This window comes from Protopterus annectens, chromosome 10.part0 (assembly GCF_019279795.1).
Source record: "Protopterus annectens isolate FY-2018-M chromosome 10.part0, PAN1.0, whole genome shotgun sequence".
In the NCBI taxonomy this organism is placed as follows: Eukaryota; Metazoa; Chordata; order Ceratodontiformes; family Protopteridae; genus Protopterus; species Protopterus annectens.
Genome location: NC_056744.1, coordinates 1388951797 through 1388969600, shown reverse-complemented (window position 1 = coordinate 1388969600; position 17804 = coordinate 1388951797). Strand labels below are relative to the sequence as shown.

The 17804-nt window shown below is 38.8% G+C and overlaps 1 protein-coding gene across 1 annotated transcript in view; it reads left to right on the top strand.

Moving 5' to 3' along the window:
* The window catches only part of COL24A1 (collagen type XXIV alpha 1 chain), a 3617818-nt gene that overhangs the window by 2704685 nt on the left and 895329 nt on the right, over positions 1 to 17804 (top strand). Inside the window, exon 32 of the mRNA XM_044086026.1 lies at positions 15196 to 15249. Coding sequence (XP_043941961.1) covers positions 15196 to 15249 — 54 coding nt within the window. The remainder of the gene's footprint in view (positions 1 to 15195; positions 15250 to 17804) is intronic.

Here is a 17804-nt window from a genome sequence, read left to right as displayed (position 1 = left end):
AACTGCACTCCTTCTCTCACCAGGAGAAAACAGAAGCACTAATCCCAAGATGACTACTGAGAGGCAGAATGTGGGCTGTCCAATAACTGTTGGTCTTGCAATAGATGCTTAAAGGTAAGATGAAAAAAATGGTTTATCCTAAACACTGCAGTGTACTAGAGGAGTTAGATGTGAAAGTAGGTATATAGGTTCATAGGTTCATAGATTAGTACTAAGCTAACTGCCCTTGCGAGCCATTTTAAGCTTAGCCAATTATCCCTTATGAGACTCAAACCCTGCACCTTGTGTTTGTAAGGCAAACACCTTAACCATTAGGCCACCCTCCCAACCCCAAAAGTTAAGTTTTAGTGGAGAGTCACTATTTTTAAAACAGCAAGATAAATTGAAAGGGGGTGGTCACTTTTGTATTCTGGTACTATGGAATACAGCAGGATGGGCAATAAATGTAATCATTTGAAGGGGAGTGATTTCACAAAATGATAATTATGTGCTTACTCACACCAGCCAGTAAAAGCAGAAAGGAAATGAGCTATATGGTCAAATTAACATAAGAGGCTGGCAACTAGAAAGATAGTGATGTTTAAGAATACAACAGTAACTGGGCTAGAGAGTGGGGAAAATTTTCTGTCTGACTCACAAGAGACAGAGCTGTGGTCTCTTTTTCAAGTTTTAATATGCAGTTAAAAGCAGAATACAAGTAAAACATGGTGTAAAGAAAACAAATCACAGTATACAAAATAGAAAATGGCAATAAAGTAATACAAAATACAACAAATAGAAAGCAAACTAACCTTTTCCTCACAGAAAACTGTAGCAGTGTCTGGGTGAGCCTTTCCAGTAAAGCTCTGAAATGTTGAAAAAATTACTTCTTTTGAACTTTCCATAATAAAGGTGTGTTATTAAAGATTAATACTACTGCTCTGTATAAGAGATTGCAGAGAAAGATGCAGTATGTTGAAGGGTTTTGTACAGCTATATGAACACACTGAGAGTAGTGTTGTACAGCATACAGAAGGATTTTCAATGAGAAGAGCCAAACTGGATTGTGAAGGCACATTTAGTAAATGCCAGTACTGCAAAATAATCACTGAAAGCCACTTTGTGTGATTAATGGCATTTGTACTTTTTCCCACTGTTGTATAACAGTGGAGATGGTATATATAAGTTTGCAGGATATTTTCAGAGTCCCCCAAAGGGAGGGGGTGCAAGGGAGGATTACTCATTTAAAAATGTCCTTTTTCTTTACTGAAAGTGGCTTTCAGTTGTTAAATTTTGCAGTATTTTTCACTTGTTGAAATTTCTTTCAGAGAGTTGACATGATTTCTACATGGACATGTGCACATCAGGAGTAATGTTGCACGTAAACAGCAGCCTGCAGAAGTGTTGTACATTAAAATACAGAGTATAATAAATATACAGTCTGCTGTGTATATCATGACTGTATACAGAAAGAGGCTTACAAATGAAATGATGAGCTCATAATTTAAATGATTACTAAATGTTAATGGTGTCACTACCCCAACGTTCATACAATACAAATCAAATTTTCTACAGCATTAGCATTATTGGTGCTTGAAGGCATTTACTCAGCTATTGCATTATTCCTAAGCACTTAACTTTTTAAACAGAACAGGGTCTTTATTTTGCATCTGCTGACATGCAAATGAGCATTGTGTAAATCAAATCCACATGTTCTGCAGATAGAATTCTCAATTAAAACGTATCGGTCTAAAGTCTATGTAATGTTGTAAGATGGTATAAAATGCCAGCACTCAGGATTTCAGACAATAAACTTAAAATATTCCTCCTTTTGTCTTAAATCCTGGCTTCCTGCACCATTACTTTACATTTCAGAAATGCATTCAGTTATGATGCTTTTTGGGAAACTGATGCATCTTTAAAGTATAGTTAAGTGATGTATTTGTGTTAAACATTATTCCTTTTATTACCATTACTTCATTGCATCAGTAGTGTTATAATATGGTAGTTATACATTACCTAGATGCTAGGCTTCCTAATCCATACATTTCACCTCATCACTCTCTGTAAAATGATGACTCATCCCCAGGTCTCCCCTGTAAGGTGCCATTGTCTCAGTATGACTACCTAAGCACAAAGTGTAGTATATAAATAAGTACATAGATGCAGAGCCGGATCCAGCACTAAGCGATCTAGGCAAGTTGCCTAGGGCCTGGTGGCTGGAGGACCCACTGGCCAGCTAGGTTGCACTCACTGGATCCATCACTAGGTGACCTAGGCAGTTGCCTAGAGCCTAGTGGCTGAGGGGTCCACTGGCCTAGGGGATGTTTGATTTAATAAAAACAAAATGTAGACATATCTTCATAGCATCAATATCTTCTCCTTAAAGAGAGCCACACGCACTTGCCATCTATTTGTGCATTTTTAATATGACACACGCACCGATGCGGATGTAATATAAGCATGTTCTGCACGAGAGAAACCCAGAGAATTTAACTTGTAGCAAAGCCATTAAGATGAATTTAATGCCGTTCTCATGCATAGCAGTTAAATTTAATTTAAAGCCATTCTTAAAGGGAGGGAGGGAGGTGTGTGTGTGTGTGTGTGTGTGTGTGTAAAATACCCTAGTTAAGGACAGCAGGTTAGTCAATTAAATTACTCAGGCTCAAACCCTGTAATGTGGTTACAGGAGATAATAGCCTGAATCCTCTACACCAACTACCAGACTGCTCAAGGAACTGTAAATTTCAGTATATTTTCAAGGACTTGTGAGTTTCAGTGCATTTTCAAAGAATTGTGAGTTTCAAGGGAAGAAAAGTTTGCTGCTGCGCACACTAAGTCCTTTTTCAATGTGCAACTATTTTGTTTAGCAAATGGCAGTCAGTGATTGCGCTGTAGAATTTCAAAGCAGTTTTAGTAGCACAAAAGGTAACATACTTGCCTTTGGTGCAAAAGGCTGTGGGTTCTACTCTCACAGCATGTGAATGAATTGCTGATACTGTGGTGCACTTTAAGTGGGTGGGGGATGGGGTGATGCAGTTGAGTGTGTCCTCCTTTAAATGAGAAGCCTAGTAACTATGAACTTGTTGTCAGTTTGCCAACCATTCCCTATTGCAATAATACCAGTTTACCAACTTTTTTTTGTAATCTAAAATAGGCAATTAATTCTTCAATGGCACAGCAGTGAATTTGTAGATGAAATGCTAAAATGTAAAGTTTGCTGGTAGAAAACTCTTAATTAGTAGCAGATTTCTTTAATGTGGAATTCCACATTCATATGGCTTTTACTTCTGCGGAGATTGTGCATATTGACTGTAATGACAGATGTTGGAGTGGCCTTTTGTTGTTGAAATGTTCTGAAATGTAGTTTTGTCATTATTGATTGGTTCATACATTTTGTTTCATTGCTTACTGGAAAAATGTTCAAAACTACCAGTTTAAAACCCATTCTAATAAGTGGGGTGTATTTTACAAAGAATATAATTTAATATGATTTAGTACAATCAGGAAGGTGAATCAAAGAACAAATGCATGTTTGCATAGTCCTAAAAATGTGTGCAAGGAGCCTATGAAGAAGGAGCCTATGGAGGTCTGCTGGGAGAAGGCTTGATCCCATTACCCTGCCTAGGACCCATTTAACCATCATCTGGTTGTGTATACATGACAGAATCCCAACCTGCAGTCTTTTTTAAGTAGTTTTTACAAGAAAGGAGTTAAGCCAAGTGATGGAAAAAGTATCCCCATACAAAAAGACAACGAAAAAATATAAGGATGTTGACTTACTGACTAACACAATCCACAGATGTTTACCATGAACTGTAGATCTATTTATATAAGCCAGATCCTTAAGTTCATTAGGTGTTTTCTACAGTACTGAATGTTATTGTAATAGGAAAATAATCATGGAATGTGTTGAGGTCCTTGCTATATGATAAAGTCTTTAATTAAATTAAAAGGTCGAGTGCTTAAGTGTCCAGCTTTTGCAAAAAAAATGTTAGCTTTGTAGCCCCCCCTACCCTAAAGCTTTTTTATAAAGAACACTAGAATGCATGACAGTGTATTACTAGGGAATATGCTTGAATAGTGTTAATGTTGTTACCTGCATTTCCCTTATTTAGTATGATCAGTTTTAGTTATTACTTGAGGAGTACAAAACAGTGTTTTCTCAGGCAATCCTCTTTGCTGAAGATCATTGTATAGTAAAAGGAGGAAAAAAGAAAAACACTGGCAAGCCTCAAATGCATTCTTCAGGTAGTATGACAAGCACCTTTATTTGTCTTTACCATTCTACATTTGTTTATACAGCTGTGAATTAAATATCTCTGTATTCGAAAAGTACTTTTAAAATTAAATTAAGATGGGTTACCCTTGTGATCTTCAGTCAGGCAAGCTAACTATGCTGTTCTTAGCAGCTCTTTTCATGTTTGGAATGCCAGTCTTCTGTGAGTTGCATGATAAATCTCACATGAGGCACAAACAGACCAGAAGTAACTAAAACAATACTTTAATTTGATGAGTGAAGCTCAGGAAACATTTCTTGCACCAAAATCTTCTAGTGTGGTGAAAACTCTTCTCAGATGTACCTTGGGGGTCTAGCAAGGATTTATAGAATACCTTCTAAATAGAATTCCCTTTCAGACAAATGCCCCCACCAAGCACGTCAGTGAAATATATTCTATCCTTTCTTATTCTGTCCTTTTCCCAACACCTGGAGATTAGTTGTTTAGTTTTCTGCAAAGATTCGGATATACAAATGAGTACAGTGCTTAATCTTTGTAGTTGCTGCAGACAAACCTACCAAACTGCTGGCTGATTTTCCTGTGTTAACAACTTGCCGCTAGCAGCTAATACACTACACAGTTAAGTGATGACTTGACCGATCATATTAACTGTTTTTGTATTCAGTATTGATGGGTGATAACTAAGGTTTGCCTCATTCAAGTGCCCCTTCTCATCTGAGATTACTGTAGTCTACCATCTCTGTCTGAATGAAACATGTGTCCTACCCCCATCCATGGTGACGTTTTCAAGCATATGCTTCTGCTCAGTTTTCCCTTAGATGCGCTAGGAAATCTTATTACCTCACTTTGTTCAGACCCGGAGAGAGAGAGATGGCATACTTAATTGATTGGTATATGCCATCAACAAGAAAACAGCATGATGTGTCTTCATTTTGCCACAAATTCTGAAAATGGCAGTGCTTCTTGTATGTCTAGCATGTTAAGTGACAGTAATTATTTTTAAATAACTTTTTCCAGCAGACTTTTACCAGCAGACATGAAATATATAGCAAACATTAAAGGGAACATGGAGCACTGGTATGTTGACAGTAAGCAGGTTCATGACTACTGACTAACAATAATGTTGCAGCTGTACTGGGAGGGGAAGTTACTGCAGGTTGCAGTCTTCATTTTTTTCAGGTCTTCAGCGACCTCTGACTTGATAGCATATTTATAGGGGTTCAGGGTATACATCTTCACATACTCCTGCAAGGAAATGTGTGGTGCTTTGACCATTCTTCTTGCATACATCATTTCAGAACAGGCTGGTAAGTAGATGGTGTAACATACTGGCAGTGTTTTATTTTAACTTTAGTTTTTTAACTAGCGCCTTCTTTAATATGTCATTATTTGACTGTACAAGGCTTTCTTTGGACTCTATCCATTTGCATAGTGCACTAGAATATAGTCAGCCCCACTGAAATGTTCCTTTTCCAAGCACTGTTTAACAAAGTCTTCCTATAAATTTTGAAGTAAAGCTGTGCTTATATTGTTATGTTTAAAATGAAAGATGGAGAGAGATACCAAAACTACTTTGGGGAATGATGAAAATGCATTGGTCTTATATAAGTTTAGATATCCAAGACTTAAAAAAACTGTTATTGATTACTAAATGTCCTATACTAATTGTACAGCTGTGAACCATCATTTCTTGTTTAGTTTTTATTGAAGTAGTAGTACACTTTTAATATGTAATTTTATTCCAGTCTGCTTCCACAGAAGAGAGGGTCATATAAGCAGTCTTGTTAGAATATTTTATACTCCAAATTTTCCACATGTTTTCCATGGTTACCTATGTTTGCCAGACAGATCACCTTATAGAAACCACATCAAGCACACTGATGATTAATACTGTCAGCAGGGGCATTTTAAATGCATTTTATTCTGATATGCAAATTTTTTTCAAAGGAAGCAGATGTAAAACATTACACAGTGAACACCAACATGTGTACACAGAAAGATTATGTTATAAATTCATAGCCTTTATGCAGTAGCAGATAATTGTACTATATGCTTACATTTTCCAAAAGTAAAAGGACTGACAGGTTCTGTCACAAGGCACTTGATTTAAACTTCACTAAAGGTAATGTATTGCCACATCGGGGATGGTACTCTGTCTTCTCAAGTACTGCTTTTCAGACAGACAACTGAAGCCTTATGCCACATATCTGTGTGACACTGTTGTAGAAAGCAGATGAATGTCCTTGTGACAGTGGATTAATATATCCCATTGTGTAGAAGTTTTCGCTGTTTTATAGTGTTTTCAGAGTTACTATATATTCATAGTAGAATCGGCGTTTGGAGCCCCCACAATAGGGAGTGCAGGGTAGCTTACTTCCCTGCAGAAATGCTTTTATTGTGTAACAAGAAAGATTTGCAATTTATTGTTTTTTTTTTTGTCAAACTCACATTAAACATTTTATGGTTTCAGTACTTGTAGTATGAAGTCATAAAGGTCAAATAGACCACATTTTACTAATATGCTGTATGGCCTCAGAGCCTTGTCTGTGAAAAAAGTACTTAGTCCCTAAAATCTGTTGCCTGTCCCCCATTTTCTCCATCTGTTCATCCTGTTAAGAGTGATCCATTTATATCTGCCTGATATGACATTGTGCACCAGTATTCCCCAACTTCCCAACCCATGTCTGTTTTAATCGCAAGTGAAAACACCTATTTCCAATTCAACTCACTGCAAAAAAACTTAAGGGATACCTATCAATTATACTTCACAACTTTAATCACACAAAAAAATAAATAAGTAAATAAATAAATATAAAATAAAAATTACATCTCTATATATATTTCAACACTCATAACTCTCACACTAGCTGCTCATCTAACTTCCTATCACTCTCAACTCAGCTATCCCACCATGGAATTCTATCACCATGCCCATATCAAATAAATCACATACATTTTTGTGATATTGCTAGCCATCTACAAGCACAAACGTTTTCATTATTACTGCTATACACTAAAACCCCTTCTAGTCTCACCATGCATCTCCCTCAGGTATCACAAATGCATAACCAAATTTCTTGCCACTCCCATATACATAGCATCCCATTTTGAGATTAGAGATGATGTCCATCCAAACCCTGGTCCAGTGTAAACATCTCTAATAAATGCATCCTCAACCCTGCGTCAAAATACACTAAGCCTACCTAGAAAGACTTGAGAATGACTTGAGACATACCTCCCTGGACTATATGAAGAGAGACATGATCGAGTTTGCTGAATATGTGTCCCAGGCAGGTATGTTCCTAGCATTAAGCAGCATTCTACCATCACCCAGAATGATGGCTCAATACAAACAGAAAATGATTGACTTTAACAATTGGTTTAGTTTCTGGTGTCATTCCAAGGGGATCCAGTTCCTGACAACCTGGGAAGACATGATCGACAGATCACGATGCTTTGCCAGAGATGGCCTACATCTGTCTCCCTTAGGCTTCAGCCTTCTGGCAAAGGCTCTTGCCTCCTCCACAGTGCCTTTTTTAGGCAATGTCATGAGGTCAAACCTACCAACATGAAAATTTCATTAAAATGCAAATTAAAGGTCATGCTGTGGAACGCTAGGAGTCTAAATATGAAACTACACTCATTGCAATCATTCTTAACCTTGGAAGATGCTGACATTTGTGCAGTCACAGAAACCTGGATCAAAGCTGCGGAGAGCACCCCAGTCATACCAGGTTACTCATCCTATCATGCATTCAGACCCCAAACCATGGGCAGCAAAGCAAAAGGAGGTAAAGTTGCAATGTATATTAAAGGCATACACACCTCCAGGCTGGTCAAACAGTATGACGCACAGGAGACACTCCAGGGGCAGTTAACTATTGACAAGACCACTATTCAAATCATAGCTAGCTACAGGCCCCCAACTGTGACTCAAGATGCCCACTCCACCTATCTGGACCTCTTCAAATCTATCAGGATTCAACCCTTTACCCTGATCCTGGGTGACTTTAACTATCCAACCATAGACTGGAAGAACTACTCAGGACAAAACACAAATGCCCAGAGATTCCCTCATTTCGTCAATGCAAAAGCCTTGTACCAGCTGGATGACACCCCCACAAGAGGTGATAATATCTTGGACTTGGTATTTACCAACATGAGTAACCACTGCAGCATCTCTACAGTGTTATCCTCCCTGGTAAGATCTGACCACAAAGCGGTCACTTTTGAAGTCACCATGTTCCCTGACCCCACCCCAGCTAGGGTCAAACAAAAAAAATTCTCCAAAGCTGATTACAACCTCCTGAGGGAAGGTATTAACAGTTTCACAGCCCCTCCCCCTCCATAGGAACTAGCACATATGTCCAAACCTACACCAAAGAACTATACGAGCGTTTATTTAGCTGCATGGAATCAGGAATACCCGACTGGACAAAATCCTCTTCCTCAAGGAAGAGTAAATCTGTCTGGTGGACATCTGCATTAAATAAACTGTGTAATAAAAGGGAAAAAATTGCTGTCCAGGACCAAGAAGGAGCAGGTACCTAATTGGAAGTAATCTCTATTTAGCCTGAACAAGCAAATAAGAGCACTAGTGAAATCCTCCAAAGCAAACTTCAAGTCCAAACTGGGCACATCTACTAAAGACAATCATAAGGCCTTCTTCACATATGTCTGCAGTCTCAAAGGAAGCACTCAGATCTGCTGAGAATTGGTAGTCAAGGACACCACATACACAAACGCCGTAAATATAGCCAATCTGCTGTCAGACAAGTTCAGTGAAAACTTCACCCCTCTGTCCCCCCCATCAGTAAATCAGGACATCCCCAGCACCTACCCCCCCTTATCTCTAGGGAGCAAGTCATCACTTCCTTTTCAAAGGCACAACATACAGCCTCCATTGGACCCAATAACATCCCAGGCTGCATCCTACTTGAACTCAGGCAGGAACTTGCAGCACCGTTAGACACCCTGTTCACCCAGAGGTTGAGTACTGGTTTCATCCCAGCTGAGTGGAGGACAGCCTCTGTCATCCCTTTGCACAAAGTTGGAGCGTCCATCAAACCAGGAAATTATAGATCCATCAGTGTAACTAGTCTGATCTGCAAGACCATGAAAAGGATTATCATGGACCTCATTAACAAGGACATTGGCAACCTCCAAATAATCCATCGCACACAGTTTGATATCGTCAAGGGGAGGTTATGCATGTTAAATTTGGTTGACTTCTTTGAGACAGTCACCAAAGCCATAGACGAGGGGAAGACAGTGCACACCGCCTAACTTGACCTGGCCAAAGTCTTCGATACTATTCCCCACTCAAGTATAATAGGTAAACTCTCTCAACTAGGCATCTATCCATATGTTGCCAGATGGGTAGCAAAGTGGCTCACTGATAGAACCCACCTAGTTAAAATAGGGGAAGCCACCTCCAGCAGTAGACCTGTAACGACTGGTGTACCTCAGGGATCGGTCTTGGGGCTTATGTTGTTTGGGATATACTTTTCTGAGGTGCAGGCCAGAACCAGTGCGCTATGGCTGACCTGCTTTCCATATGACTGCAAACTGGGTGCTGTTATCAATTCCCCTAGTGATGTGGACATCCTTCAAGAGGATCTCACCCAAACAAATGACTGGTGCCAGAAACATGGCCTCAAACTGAATAACAAAAAATGCATCATCATCCCCTTTGGAGAGAGTGACGTCCCCACAAATTATCACATTAATAGCAAGGTCCTATACATGCAGTCAGTCGTGATGGACTTGGGCACCCAGGTTGATAGCAGACTGACTTTTCATCACCTTATTGCCTCCTTTGTATGGAAAGCTTTCTATGTGGCCCACCTCATTAGTAAGTGTTGATCATCCAGAGACAAGGAGGTCATAACATCCCTGCATTCTTCCCTTATAAGACTCATTATTGAGTACAATGCCCCTTTCGGCATGTACCACATAAAGCACATGCAGCATCTAGAGAGACCACAGAGGTTCCTCACCAGGAGAACCCAGGGCCTCAAACATCTACCCTACACAGATAGGCTAAAAGCCCTGTCCCTCTACTCAGTCTCATACAGACTCCTCAGAGGTGACCTCTGTCGGACATACAAAGCAATCTCAGACCCCACCTTGATGGGACTGCTGCATATCCACATGTCAAGCTCCACTCAAGTAACCCACGCATGACCTCAACCTGGGCTGTGACATCAGTAGGACTTTTTGACGGGAGAGATTTGTTTGTCCCAGAAACTCCCCCTTCTATGGAATAGACTCCATATCCACGTCAAGCAGAGTACCTCATTAACCTTTTTAAGTGCAACCTGGATAACTGGATGGGGAACAGAAAATACACCACTGGGTTTCCACCTGTGTCCCTGCTGGACAAAGGTATCGGGTGCTGACTTGTCAGAACATGGGCTAAATTCTTGGGTAGGCTTGTAAGGGCCTCATTGCCAATAGCCTGGTAAGTTCCTGTGATCTTGTTAAAGGGATCTGACCTTTTACTGTCAAATGTAAATATCAGAAGTGTCCTTAACAAGATTCATCAACTCCACGCTACCCTCTCACTCTACTCACCAGATATAGTACTACTAACTGAAACCTGGTTGAAGGCAAATATTGATGACAATGAAATTATTCCTGTAGGTTCCAGTACTTCTAGGGCAGACAGAAAGGCTAAAGGAGGTGGAGGAATAGCAATTTTATTTAAAAATAACCTCATATTACAACCATTAAATCAAGCTATCCCAGATTCCAGTAACGCTGAAATGCTCTGCAATTAATTCCAAAAAATACTTAGTCATAGTAGAAACATATATTCCACCTGGCACTAACCTGAGCATAATTAGGCATATACTGGACTAGACATCAAAAACATTCCCCCAAGAAACACTCATCATGGGTGATTTTAATACCATTTGCTTCACTTATAATTCAGAGAACCCCATTAACCATATTAGCCTACATGATTTTACCAAAATCATTCAAACTCCCACTGTAATAGAAAAAAACACAAATAGGCAGTCCATCCTACACTGGACTCTAACTAATAAACCATTGCATTCACAGTGTTCTGGTTGTCTCCCTGACAGTCTTAGTGACCACATCTCAACCTGCTTACTTAGGCAATGTACAAATCCTCTCAAACACACCATGTATCATCATCTCCGAAAAAAGAAAAATTTCAACTCTCAATCCTTTATGACTATACTCAGTCACTCTAACTGGACTCCTCTAAAGGTTTTACTCCTAGACGAGACCATGGAATATTTCAATTCACCTTCCTCAGTGCACTCGACAAATTAGCTCCACTCAGGACAATCCAGTCAAAATCAAACTCTGCCCCTTGGTTAACTAGGAAAACTTTACTCAAACTGAAGCATAAGGTCTGGGTAAGATGGTACAGAGATAAATCCCAAGTTAATTGTCTGTCATACCAAGAGCTCAGAAATAAAGCCAAAAAACAAATTAAACAAGATAAAAGAAACTACTACAACAATATCCAAATGAAACATAAAAATAACTCTTAAAAATTTTGGTCAGCAGTAAAAACAATCTTACATCCCGTCCAAGCATTATCCCCACACCCCTCTTCATCAAACAACTATTGCAGAGCAGTTTGATAAATATTTCACTGAAAGCATACTATCACCCTCCAAAAATAACTCCTCCCCTGCAACAGCAGCCTTATCACCAAACAGCAAGGAAAATGCCTTTTCCTTCCAGTCTGTTTCAACAAGTAACATGAAAAAAAAAACTTCTCAGAAAATGTTGGCAGCCGACAAATTACCAGCTGAATGCCTAAAGTTATCTGCTGATGCTATTTCTTACCCTGTATCAATCCTTATCAATCGATTTATCACTGAACAGCACATACCATCTCTCTGGAAAATCTCATACATAATCCCTCTACATAAAGGTGGAACTCTACCAAACTCTCTAATTGTAGGCCTATTGCCATTATGTCCCCAATATCCAAAATTCTGGAAAAGTGTATACATTCACAACTTCTGAACGCGTCTATATTACAAGATTGAATGCTTAGGTGATCGAACACCTAAACATCGAACTTGTAATATCGAACCCAAAAATGTCGAACAGCACAGAAAAACACATTGATTGGCCTCGGAAAAAAAAATAACTTTGCACCCAAACTAAGTGGGGAGCTTCACCCGCCACACCCCCCCCCGACGTGGGGGGCTGTGTCCTCCACCCCACCCCAGCTAAATATACCAACTCCAAGACTGCTCTACAGTAGACAAAATGGCAAAATCCGGCGAATGGCCAAGGGAAATCTTTCCCTGAGTTAAATCGGCCGTTCACTGTTTTTTGCTTTTGATATTACAAGTTCGATGTTTAGGTGTTCGATCACCTAAGCATTCAATCTTGTAATATAGACCCAACAGGGCATGGATTTAGACCTAATCATAGTAAAATAACTACCCTCCTTAGTTTCACTAACACTGTAATTCAACATAGGAATGAAGGCAGAATGGTTCCAACCATCTTCCTCGATCTCTCAAAGGCTTTTGACACTGTCTCCCATGACAAACTGCTAACAGTACTCTCTAACCTTAATTTCAGTCTCTCTGCACTTACATGGTTCTGTAACTGTCTAACAGCTTGTAAACAAGCAGTAAAATGGGAAAAACAGCTCTCCCCACTCCTTCCTGTCACACTGTGGGTACCCCAGGTTTCTATTCTTGGTCCCCTTCTGTTTATTCTCTGTACTAATAAATTTAACACAGTTTCTTCCCTTGCCTCCCTAGACCACTTTTCTGATGATTCTACACTTATATGGGCTGCCTCATCTTTGCCGCAACTAAGATATAACCCAGAAGTCTTTCTCTGCCATTGGATCCTTGCTTACCGACATCCAACTCATACTTAACCCTAGAAAAACTAAACTTCCATCCCAGTATAGTCAATGATCCCCCTCCCTCTTTCTTCAGTAAAGCTATAGACAATACAGTTATTACACTGGTATTCTCTGCTAAACTCTTAGGCATTATAATAGGCAACAACATGAGAGTTCACATACATATCTCACAAAACTTGTTTGTGGAATTTATCCCCTGAGGATACATTCCAGCATTCTATTTGCCGCCACCCCCTGCCCACTTATTTTGCTCCTGGTGGTCCAGTCCATGTCAACACTCCCTGTTCCTGGTCCTTTTCTTGCTTTGTTGTCATTAGTTCCTGTACCCCCATCTAATACTTCACTGCAAGGTTTCTGCCCACTTATTCAGCTTTTCCAAATTCTTCACTACTTTCCCGCCATTCTCCACTGCTGCATCTAGTTTTGTGCCATAAGCAGAAATGCTGATCCAGTTCTCTACTCTCTCAAATTTGTCTGTGGTAAGCACATTGAAAAATATTAAATCTGGGACAGATCATTTTCAGTATTTTGCTTATCTTTTCCCTAAGTCCTTGGTCTCTCCTCCAGCTAGTCCAGCTTTTCTGTCAGCTTATTGTTTGGGACCAAGTCAAAAGACCTTGATAAAGCCAAGGTGGACCAGACCATGTCTACCAATATTCATCTATCAAGATCACCTTGGGAGGAGAATTTGATGTTCAGGTGCTAGGAAAGGAAAGCAATTGCAGACAAGTGATTTGTGATGCAACAAAAACAGAATCAAGAAATAAAACTGCTACAATTAGAATTTAATGCCTAGTGCTCTTGAAAGGTATGCAGCCTAAACCAAAAACAAAATAAGTACTTGTTTTGAGCTATTTGTTCCTTGATGATTATGGATTGTATTTATTTTTTTTCAAATTCAGCTTTAACTTTTAATTTTATTACTGTTTTGTTTTACTCCCTGTGAATCAGTTATCCTGTACAAGAAAGAGGGAGTATAAGCAACAGATTAAGTATTCATTCAAGGGGGGATGAAAGACCCATGGAGTAGACTGTTGGAATGGGAGGATGAAGGAGGAATCCATGTAGGCATTGAAGAGGGCTTATGACAGGTGGAGAATGTGTAAAGGAGTGAGAAAGAAGTGAGAGAGTGGAGGTAATCTGTGAAAGGCACGTACAAGTCTGACCCAATAAAATGATTGTTGCTTTCACACAGATGTAATATAAGAAAAGTGCAACACAATGAATAAAATGTTGTGCCTTGCTGGAAGTATATTGCTCTTTTGATGTGAATCCTCTTATAGTTATTAACCAATAGGGTGTAAGCCTGTTTGTCAAACTAAGTTGAATGACTATCTTTCAGGCAATACGTCTTGAAATGTAAAAACATGTTTGACCCTGTTAAATGTTAACTTCAAAAGGTTTAGTATGATTAGTGACTTTTTTCTGGTGAGTTGCTGTATTCTACTCACCCTCCATTTATAGTTGTGTCTTTCGGCTTTTCCCGGTTAGGGGTCGCCATAGCGAAACTCCGGTCCGCTAATGATTGGCAGTAAATTTTTACGTACTGGCTTGTCGGGCCTAACGCACAACCTTCAACGAAAGAACGCCCATTCACGCATGTCGCTACACAGAAGACGCCCTAACTGAGAATCGAACGGGCAACGTCTAACTGTGAGGCGACAACGCTACCACAGCACCACCACCGCAGTATGCCCTCCATTTACGGTACAACCTTGAATTTTGAGCCATCTTGCAAACTGATGTTTTAAATGCAGGAAGCCTTACACAGAGTGAAACATTAAGTTGTAATGTAGTTTTATGCACCATATGTTTGGCTTGCAGAGAATGAAAGTTGTTTAATTGCAGAAACCTTTACATGATTTGAAGTACTAGGTTATAGTACATTTTTGCAGCATGTGTCTGGCTTGCACAGAGAGAAATTATGCATATGTATTTTTGTACTCCACAGAGACAGAAACTCGTCTTCCACAGATACGGAGACCATCAGTAACATCGTGCAAATAAAACATTGAACATGCTTCAGAATTTTTTAAATAAATTATGAGATTTGTATGAGATTTAGTTTTGACAGTTTTCTCATGTACTTCTTTCTAGGGATTACCAGGCCTTTCTGGAAACAATGGAGACCAAGGACCTCCAGGAATGCCAGTAAGTTTACTACCTTCTCTCATGTTTAATGAAATTTTAACATTTTTAACTTGCACATCTGCTTTAGTCCATTAATAGCTTGGTGTTCTTAGACTGTAATTAAGTGAATGATGCTTGCCTTTCGCCATGAGAAAGCAGCAGTTGTATCAAGTCAAATGAACTTTGTAAGCAGAGTGCTCAGACATATATATTGTTTGGCAGCATCATATAAGCATGCCTATGTTACAGATGAATTACATCATTTACGTAGCCAAGTGTTTAGTTATGTCTCTTGTTAGCTGGGGTAATCACTGCTCGGCCTCAGCAAATTGGCAAGCTGATGCTATAATGTGAACCAAAAGGAGCTTTTTAGTAAACGTTACATGTACTCTTGCTGAAATGTTTCCATTTGCTGCTTTCATTATTATGAATTCTGCGTGCAGATTTTTTGTCTCTGTCACTGAAGTAGAATTCATTGTGTGAACAATAAATGTTTGCTTAGAACAGTTTGCAATAAAAGATTCTTGCTTTGCCCAAAACATACATTTTGAATCCCTGATAGTAATTTCCTTTTATTCCAGTGATCAAACCACTTTTCATTTTAGTTTGGCTTCAACTCAGTCAACTGGTGTCGGGTTTACATTAAATGCTTAAAATATTCATGCACTTCTGTGATTGGCTGTGTATGAATATCCTTCCATATACTTTGCCTTAAAATATCTAATTATACGCATAATGACCTAACTCTGTCTGCTATGGATAGTATACAAGGATATTAATTTAATATTTTTGATTTTACTCACAATAAGGTTAATAAAGCTCATTCAGAGTGAAACCATGCCCTGGGTGACAGCTGGAGATTTTTGTCTGGTTGTGGTGTGTGTGTGTGTGTGTGTGTGTGTGTGTGTGTGTGTGTGTGTGTGTGTGTGTGTGTGTGTGTGTGTGCGTGTGTGTGAGCACATATACATACACACACATGCGAGCACACACACGCATACATATACCTATAGTTATTTATCTGTATATGTATACATATAAAATATATATGCAAGCCCACACACAGACATCACAGACATTATATATCTGTGTGTGTGTGTGTGTGTGTGTGTGTGTGTGTGTGTGTGTGTGTGTGTGTGTGTGTGTGTGTGTATGTGTCTATATATAATGTGTGTGTGTATATATATATATATATATATATATATATATATATATATATATACGCACACACTATATTTATTTATGTATATTATATATATTACAGTAGAAAGTCGACTATCTTAACTAATTGGGACCTAGGGTAGTTTGGATAATAAAACATATATTTAACAGGATAAAAAACTTGTAAAATCTTGTTTTTTTTTTTTTTTTGCACTCAGGGAATGCACTTTTCAACCATTCAATGATTTCAGTGGACAATAAAGAATATTTTTCATACGCAAGCGGGCTACAACTCAAAAATCACAAACAAATGAATACATATAACATGTACGTATTCAGACTTTATGATTTTTCTTACCCAAAAACTTTGGAAGGCTGCATTCAAATAATTGACATTTCGGATAATCGACGTTTGGATAATCGAGTGTCTACTATATGGAAAATATGGGCCTACTGAATCTATTCAAAAGACCCAAATTAAAACTAAAAAAATTATAAAAAAATGCATTGTTTTTTGCAGAGGGGAAACCCCTCTGCACCCCTGCCCTCAACCCCCCCCCCCGCCACTTATCTAAACATAACTCTGAGACAGCACAGTTTTAGGGAAAAGGGCATATTCCCAGTCTCTGAGAATTGTGTGATCTTGCACACTTGTTGACCATCTGCTTAGCTGACCAGATTTTGTTGACTCAACAGATATTGACCTAAAATAGTTTCAACAAAGTTCAATGTAAATGTGTATGTGTGTGTGTGTGTATGTGTGTGTGTATATATATATATATATATATATATATATATATATATATATATATATATATATATATATATATATATATATGTGTGTATATATATCTATATATATATATATATATATATATATATATATATACTTTGTTTCATTGAAAGCTCATTTCACTGAATTTCACTTCACCCTGACCAAATCGCTGAAAACTCATTTCACTGAAGTGAAGTACTAGCATGGTGTAGAGTACTGTAAAGCAAATAAAAGGTATATGCCCTTTTCCCCACTGTAGTGCGATCCTGGAATTAGTATGTATAGTTGGGGAGGCACAGCCCCCACATTAGGGGGTCTGGGGGGCATAGCCCCCCACTTAGTTTGGGTATATATTGTCTTCTGATGAGAGTTAGTCATTGGTGTTGTTAAGTATGCATGGCTGTGGTTTAAAATGTATTGTTTTGAAGCTTTTTTATACAGTCTTGTGAGTCCTTTTTATATAGTCATGTGAGTTTTAATTTAATTCTCATCGGTTGTAGTAGTATATTTAAATAGTTGTTTTGTGCTTTAACATTGTTCTGGTGAAGTTCCTACCAGAGGAGTGAAAGCGCTAAACCTTCTGTTTTGACTCAATAAACAAGTGTTTTCACACAGCAAGTGGTTTCCTTGTTGTGGTTTGGTA